Source organism: Podarcis cretensis (assembly GCF_951804945.1).
Source record: "Podarcis cretensis genome assembly, chromosome: 5".
Lineage (NCBI taxonomy): Eukaryota > Metazoa > Chordata > Lepidosauria > Squamata > Lacertidae > Podarcis > Podarcis cretensis.
The window spans coordinates 21,488,032-21,496,659 of record NC_137174.1 but is presented as its reverse complement, the minus strand read 5'-3'; the positions used below and the strand labels follow the sequence as shown (position 1 = coordinate 21,496,659).

The 8,628-nt window shown below is 41.5% G+C and overlaps 1 protein-coding gene across 2 annotated transcripts in view; it reads right to left on the bottom strand.

Annotated features, from left to right (window-relative positions):
- Positions 1 to 2,661: 2,661 nt before the first annotated feature.
- The window catches only part of TSPAN14 (tetraspanin 14), a 46,921-nt gene continuing 40,954 nt past the window's right edge, over positions 2,662 to 8,628 (bottom strand). For both annotated transcript variants that reach the window (XM_079975741.1, XM_079975742.1), the window contains exons 6-9: positions 7,896 to 8,021; positions 7,646 to 7,690; positions 5,412 to 5,531; positions 2,662 to 4,578 (exon numbers count right to left, since the gene is read on the bottom strand). In XM_079975741.1, coding sequence (XP_079831867.1) covers positions 4,507 to 4,578; positions 5,412 to 5,531; positions 7,646 to 7,690; positions 7,896 to 8,021 — 363 coding nt within the window. In that variant the 3' untranslated portion in view covers positions 2,662 to 4,506. The remainder of the gene's footprint in view (positions 4,579 to 5,411; positions 5,532 to 7,645; positions 7,691 to 7,895; positions 8,022 to 8,628) is intronic.

The following is an 8,628-nucleotide window of genomic DNA, read 5'->3' as shown; positions in this document are numbered from 1 at the left end:
CAGTAAGCTATCATAATGTATCAGCCCTATCATCTCCCTACAGCATTTGATCAGATTCTGTTTTCCTTCCTGTAAGCTGTCTAGGGTTGCTAACTTTGTCAAAAGTAATAGCCTTATGGGCAGGGCCAGAACTATGTTTGATAAGACCTAGGAAGAGCCACTTTGTGCACAATCATGCACATGAACATTGCTGTAAACCCAGAAGTGGCAGAAAATAACAGGGTTCAAAGGGGGAAGGGCAGGCAGGTGTATATGCACTCTGCCGTCGCGCAAGATGACCCAGAACACAACCCCTGGACACATTGGGGGTTGCCAGATGTTTCTGCCAGAGGAATATTCCACTTTAAATGAATGAGTCACACACGCACACAGTGTTTGCATTTTGTTGTTGCTGCTTATTCTACATGATGCTGATGGGCAACATCAATGCCCCGATCTCCCATCTCGTGATTCTTCAACTTTAAACTAGACTTCAGCTAGAGAAGGGTCCTTCATAAAGTAGGGCACATGGCCACCCCATTGTCTTCCCACCAGGGGGTATGTGCAGACAAATGACTCTGGAGAGAGTACAGTGGTACCTTGGCAGTCGAATGGCTTAGCTCCCGAATGCCGGAAGCGAGTGTTCAGGTTTGCAAATGTTTTTCAGAAGCCGAACGAACGTCCACTGTGGCTTCCGATTGAGTGCAGGAAGCCCCTGCAGCCAATTGGAAGCCGTGCGCCTTGGTTTTCGAACCGTTTCGAGAGTCAAATGGATTAAATTTGAGAACCAAGGTACCACTATACTTGGCTTCTCTGAGCGCAGTGCAACTTCAGGATGCTTTTAAAAACATTCTTTTTGTTTGAGGTTTGCCTCTAAACTGGGGGGAGGTGTTCTCCTAATCAGAAATTTGTATAATCACTACTATTGCACCTTTGAGATGACAAGCTTGAAAAGAGAGAAAACGGGCCATTTTCAAGCGCATGCACAACCCATTAAAAATCTTTCCTGTGCAACTCTCATTCAGCACAATGCAATTTGTTCAGGAAAAGCTTCCTAGGGATATGCCTTCCAGCAAGCAAAAAACGTGCCAGGGGGAGGTCTTTTTGGCTGCTAAATCCACAGTGCTACTTGATATTCATCAGTCAAGGAATTTGCCTGCTGGCTCTTTAACTCTCACAGGCTATTAAGGCTTCTTCTTTGCTAGCTGGAGACATGGAAGTTTTCCTCTATATGACTTATAAGCATTATCATTTGCAAGTCTCCTGCATCCTTTGTTCAAACTTCATGCCACCAAATGGATTGCTGTGGGGGTTTAAGTTATGCAGAGTTCACTGGTATGAGTTTATTACCTGGGGCAAACTGAAAAAGAGTCCAGGCATAAGAACATAAATCAGAAAGCAGGGATCCTACTGTTTCCTAAAAACAAAATCAGCATGTAGTCATTTTTCCCAACTACAGGAAGAGAGTAAACATAAAGCAGAGAGGCTCATCGGCACTCTCTGGAAGGAGTTTGTTATCTGAGCTATCACAGAAAAGCCTTTACACATGCCTGAGGAGGTCCTACTGCTGGATCACAAAGGTAGAAACACCTTCAGTCACCATCTCTCTTTTCGGAGTACCAAAAATATCCAGGAAGCACAACTTGTAAGATGGTTTTGCATCCCATCATCTTGTAAAAACAGCTTTTCTCTGTGTTAGCAAATTACAGTGGTACCTTGGTTCCCAAACGCCGAAAACCCAGAAGTGTGTGTTCCGGTTTTCAAACGATTTTTGGAAGCTGAACACCTAATGCGGCTGTTGGCTATTGTTTCCAGGGCACCTGCACCAATCAGAAACTGCACCTTGGTTTTTCAAACATTTTGGAAGTCAAATGGGCTTCTGGGATGGATTAAGTTTAGTGCTTTTGTTTTTGCTATTTATTTTGCATTTTTGTTTTTGGGGCTTTTTCAGTTAATTTGTTTTTGTGACTGTGTGGAACCCAGCTCAGATACTGATTGATTGATTGTGTGACCGCGGAAATGGATAAAAGCCCCCATCCAAACAGTGAGTATCATCAGTGCAGTTAAGGGGGGGAAAATTACTTTTAATTTTTACCATCTACAATACTGTCTTGTTTATTTTATAGTACAGTACATTGATTACTGCTTTCATTTTTTGGATCAATGGTCTCATTGGAGAGTAAAATTCATGTTCAAGTGCTGTTTCAGGGGTTGTTTTTAGAAGTCTGGAACAGATTAATCCGTTTTGCATTACTTTCTATGGGAAAGAGCACCTTGGTTTTGGAACGCTTTGGTTTTGGAACGGAGTGCCAGAATGGATTAAGTTTGAGAACCAAGTACCACTGTACTAAAGGCAGTTAGATCTCTGCCCATTAGTTTGGTTAGTCCATGAAAATGGGCTCATATATTTTCAAGATAATGGTTGTTTAAAATTCAGGTCTTTAAAAATAAATAAATACAGGCAACAACCACTTTGTGTGCGATCATGCACATGAGCATCGCTGTAAACCCAGAAGTAGCAGGAAAAGCAGGTATAACGGGGTGCAAAGGGGGTAGGTAGGGCTGGCTCCACCATTGTGCAAGATGAGCCAGAATGCAACCCATACACAAACCGGGGTGCTGCCTGATGTTTCTGCCAGAGGAATGTTCCACTTTAAATGAAGGAGACACACACACACACAGTTTGCTTTTTGTTGCTGCTGCTTATTCTACATGCAGTAAAAAAAGGGAACCTTACAAAAATTACACAAATACAGACTTTATAAAAGTGTTGTTAGGCAGTGTAGACAAGTCTGCAGTCCCTGAAGAAAAATAATCAGGCAACCTCAGAAGCAGTTCAACCAAAGTTCAGTCCTTTGTCAGGAAGAATCCAAACAAGAGTTTTCTAGGGCGTCCCCAAAAAACACATCACTGACTTCACTGTTCGGAACTGTGTTCTACACAGGCATTTATGTGGAATGGCTGTGAAGGATGGTTGAAAACTCTAAAGGCACATGCCATCCATTTCAACGAGGGTCATCTTAAAACAGCTTGCATAAAAGAAAGCCCATGAGGACAAAATCCTGAAAAGAGAAATTAACACTTTTTCATTCTCTGTGACAAACCACCTCTTTATGGCAGGCTCTAGAGTAGGCTTAAGCTCCACCTAGCAGAATGCAGCCCATCAGCTGTATAAAGCAACTTGCAGCAGCTTCTCTAGCAACTCACCTGTTTAAATCAAAGCATTAGCATCCCTATCTGGCCGATGGGCTCTTTTCAGCTTGGTGAGTCACAAGCTGTGTGCAGGCTGGCCGTGGGACCTTGCTTTGATACAGGCCACAACCTGACAAGGGTAAGAACATCTATTTGCCGTACAAGAAGTGGAAATGACCAGTGCACACTTTTAAAGAGCTTTGCATGATTCAAATACCCCTGAACATCCAATACATCCAATTATTTACACATACCTAGGAGACGTTAGCATATGCATTTTTCACTGCCACAAAAAAAGATAGAAATGTGGTCCAAAGAGGTATGGCTCCAGGTATCTAACAAAACGAGAAACTTAGGTCCAACGGATAAATGGCTTTACGAACTACTACTATATGAAGTAACGTTAGCAAAACTGTATGCGGACACATTTCCTTGTTCAAATGTCTATAAATAACGCCATATTAAGAAGGAGACGTGTCGCGAGAAGTCAGCCTTGACCTTTCCAAAGGAGGCCCGTGGTCCGATGCTGTTGAACGTACAATTGACTTTTACTTTACAAATTCTGGTAGGTAAGGCAAGTCCTTTTGAAGTATTTCCAGTGTTCTCTTCAGATCTCTAGCATCAAAAATGGACATATCTGGCCTGAATAAGAGGAAATCCCTCCCTTCTGTACAGTTGATCCCGACACGCGACACGCCCCCCCCCCTTTTAAAAAAACCCTCACGCAACACTGTACAAACATGGCTCTCATTTAAAACGCTCACACAGTGCATGCTTCAATCTCTCAACAGGCACAACATTCCCTGAACAAGTTTTCCATATTTAAAGGCATTTCATGTATCTTCCCCAACCCCACCCAAAAATGTGATCATTTGGCATCGTGGGGCGTTATTCTAGGCACTGACCAACTTTTGGAATGTAACAATTCTAACCTCTAAGGAACTACTGTAAAAGAAAAACTAAGGCAAAGGTCCTTAGACAGTAGTAGCTTTCGGGTAGGAGCATCTAGCACAGTCCATTGGTGCCTGCTGCAATTTCACATCTGTGTACAGAAGGATGAAGATAAATCTTCTTTCCGAGAGATCAGCATTGTAAAACTATTCATTAGCCAGGTGAGAAGAGGAGCAGGTTCTTCAGCTCCAGCCTGAAGTAGGATAGCATCCAACTATGTTTTTTGTTGTTGTTTTTTAAGTGATATATTATGGCTTTACGCTCTAGTTGTATCAAGACTTTTCTAGATCTCCGGTTTTGTTTCTTTTCTCCTTGTGCTCACAGCAATAGCAGGGGGTGGGGAGAGAACTGATGTGTCTTTACAGATGATCTCTTCTCTTGTCTTCAGAAATGGTAACCTGCCTTCACAGCTTCAATGTCACATATCAGTGTCCTGGCCAGGAAAATCCCAAATATCTAACAAAGAAAAAAAGACAGACAAAACAAGCACTATTTATAAGAAAGAAAATGTTTTAGCAGTCTGGTGCTCTTTATGAAAATAACAAAACAATGCAAATTCTGGCTCTTTTGCTAGCCTGTTTCAAACTAGCCTAGAAATAACTGAAGTCCTCGTCAACAGTGCTGGGATATCACAGAACTATTTAGCCCCGGAAAAATAGGTTAGGCCTTTAACTGGTTTGGAACCAATGAGGTTTGTGCTGCTTTCTTCCATTGAAAAGCACTGCCCACATTTCAAGGTGGAAAACTATTACAATTGCTTTGCAAGACTGAGATTTGTGAGCATAACTGCTCAGTCAACACAACACGTTCATTCCTCTATTTTCCTTTAGAAAACCATTATCAGCCGCACAAGGATATGGGGTAGGGAACAGAACAACACTCAAACCAAAACATACGGCAATTTTCTTGATCTAAGGGGGCGGGCAGGTGGGGGTGAGGAACAGAGTAACACACACAGGCTACTAACCAGCCTGGATTTTACTGGTCCAACCAGTAAAACTTTTTCTGTTAGGGTGGCAACAATCAGGCATCTGGAAAGCCAATGAAAATCTAGGCGCTGCTATGGTCTGGTCCCCAACTTGCCAAATTCTACTCAGGTTCCACTCACAGTGCTGCTATTTTTGAAATCTGAAGCTAGCAATTCTATTCATGAGATCACCAAATGATATCTTTTGCACAAATATTTGTCTCTAACAATTCTTCATCACCCAAACACTGTAATAGTAGACAGATCTAATCACTGGGTAAGAAATAATATTTGCTGCTACAACAGGCCAACAGGAACTCACCTGCAATAATGAAATTGCCACAAAAATTCCTGCCACAATGTAAATATTCCGCGGCAACCAAGCTTCCAGAGCAGGGATGCAGCCCCTGGTGTAAATTCGTTCTCCCCAAGCGGATACAGGCTAGAAAGAGAAAATAGGAGGAGTTGGGAGAGGGAGAGAATTTCATGTGTATTTTCTTTTTGTTACTACCTCTATTTTTAAGAAAAGCAAGGACAACAAAACTGGAATCCCCTTGCTATGGGCAGGGCTGAATTAAAACCAATTAAAATTCTGCACCTAAAAAAGCTAGGTTCTACAACTGGTATCAAATGACAATATCTCTCACTTTGCATAATCTATTCTGCTTTTTTTGCTCTCTTGCTGTCTTCATTGTAACAGTAAAAGATAACCAATAAAAATCTTATTCAGCCACCTCTTTAGCTTTGTGGCTACAGAAAGAATAAAGAAGTATATCACAGGTAGTTTAAAAATGCTTTCTTTTGATTGTGTTTTAAAAGATATGACCCATATAACCTCAGGAATTTGTCTGTAACTTGGAGAATTGGTTTCTCTAAAAGTATCAATGAATATAATCCACCTGCTACAATATTCATAAAGAGCTAATATGGGGACGTGTCAAAATTTTGGTAATGTTTATTGGGAACTGTGGGAAAAAATATTTCTGACATATGACCTGTGACTAATGTAACGTGACCAATGTAACATGTGAAAATTAATTGCTAGACACCCACAAATAAATGCCTCCAAACAAGGCCTTGTGCATATGACAGTTGACTATGCATTCATAAGTTGCAGTCCACTTCAAGTCTGTGAAGAAAGTTGTAATGCCCACAGAAATTTACACTTAGCTGTGGCAACATCCTAATTGTTTCTTTTCAACACTACATTTATCATCATCTGCAGGGAAGACAAACGTCAAAGAAGTCCCGTCCCCCACAACTTTTTAAGAAAAGGATTTCATACTAATGAAGATCATATTGTATTGTCTGGCTAATCAATTTGCTATTCAAACTCAACCTAACAAAGTTTCCAACAGACACTAGTACTTCAATAGTTGTTTCCGCTTCTGCACTTCTTTTTTTACAGGATAATCACATTTTCCACTGGGAAATTATTCCCTGTGTTTGTAGTGCCCATTGTAAATTATGCTAAAAATCCATTTACAGTTGCAGACCCCCTTCAACCTTTGACAGGGTCATGCTGTTCGCTGGGGCAAGAGAAGAAACCTTCATCTCTAGACCAGGAGTGAGCTACCTCCGGCCTGTGGGCCAATCTTGACTCACCAGGCTGATTTGACCTGATATCTTACAGGTAAGGGTGTAATTTGTCCAAGGCTACTTTGTATAACTCCCAAACACTGTGATATACTGATATATCACAGTGTCTGAAATAAGGCTGGAGCTACCGTATGTAGAGGCATAAGCTGGCTTCAGTTTTTCCCACACTGCAGTTTCTAAATAGCACGTGCACCCACACACACCATGATTGCCAGGTCAAAAACTATAAAACCAATATCACAATATGGACTTTTGGACGACATATTGATCTATCGCCCAGTCCTAATAGAAGTGAAAGGAATTTGGAGAAGCAGGCAGCCCCTGCTCTCTCATACATTGCAAGAAAGAACTGAACATCTTAGCGCACCCAAAAAAACCATGTTCTGTTATTTTATTGTCATTTCCAGTTTGTTAACAGCACACTGGGATGGAGACTTGGGAGACCAAAATCTCCTCCAAATTGCAAGTACATGCCAAGGGCATATAACAAAGAAGTACAAGTCGTACCTTGGTTCTTGAGCGCCTTGCGACTCAAACATCACAAACCCAGAAGTGAGTGTTCTGGTTTGCAAACATTCTTTGGAAGCCGAACATCCGACGCGGCTTCCACAGCTTCCAGGAAGCTCCTGCAGCCAATCGAAAGCCGTGCCTTGGTTTTTGGAAGTCAAACGGACTTCCGGAATGGATTCCATTTGAGAACCAAGGTATGACTGTATTGGGAAAACACTAGCCTTGGCCAACTATTGTTTCCAACATACCTCTGGAAAGGCTACTGATATGGCAAGATCCTTCTTGCCTCCTATTCTAGTTTCTTGCATCAAGAATTTCCCAAGTTTAATTGCCAGATGCTTCCTTTCACAGTGGCCCTAGCTCCTAATCCCTTGTGGGAAAGCAAAACTGGGGGTGGGAGGTAGAGCGGTGATATATGAGACAAACAGTAACATCAAAAATACTCACCAGATTTCTTACATCATAGCCACACTGTGTGTTTACAACCTTTTGCTGAAGAGAGAGGAAAAATAGGGGTGTCAATATAGCTTATCAAGGTTTGGATGAAATTCTTATTTTAAATCAGTATGAAGGGTCCTTTGCAAAGCAGCACGCGTACGAGACTTTAGAGGACATTTTACGAGCTCAGTTCAGGAAACACTTCCTTTTTCCGAGCGCCAGTATTAATACAGAACTAAGAAGACAGGAAATATCTCACAGCAGGATCTTGGATGCAGCAGGAAAAAGGAACACCACATCTCTCACGGCTCTTGCTTGTGCTACTGCAGTTGAAGTATATGTTAAGGTTCCAGTCGTTTGGCTCCTGAGCGCCACAACAGTTATTCTGCAATAGATAAATCACTCTGTTAGACTAGGGATATACCAGAGGATTTAGTACCTGTATCAGAAAAATCAACAAAGAGATTACATGCATTGAATCATATGGATGATGTAGATGATTTTGTTGAAACAGGGCATCCCGTTATAAAATGACTTATTGATAATCATGAAGAACGGCAACTACCGAAATCACAGATTGGACTTTGGCAAACTTAACTAGATCGATCTGTCCTGGAGGGGGGCAGTTTGGGACTTTGTTTTGGTATTCTTTTCTCTCTCTTTTGTAATTTTTATATCCTGGAAATCAAAAAAGACTGTTTTTTGTTTTTCTAAAAAATTTAGTACAGCCACTCCCTAGGGTGGTAAACCCAACTATCACACCTGTTTTATGAACAACATACACAGAAGCGTTTGGGGGGAAATTACGTAGCATTCCCATTGTCACTAAACTATGAGCACATTTTATGTTTCTGTTTATTTGATTGGGATGGTGCAGCTGCTGGACAGAGAGGTCTTATGTCAAGAGATAAAGCGTACAATCAGTGTGTTCACGTGAGATATGTGTTGCTGAATTCAAGACTGCAGAGAGAAGTGGTCAAATATCTGAATAC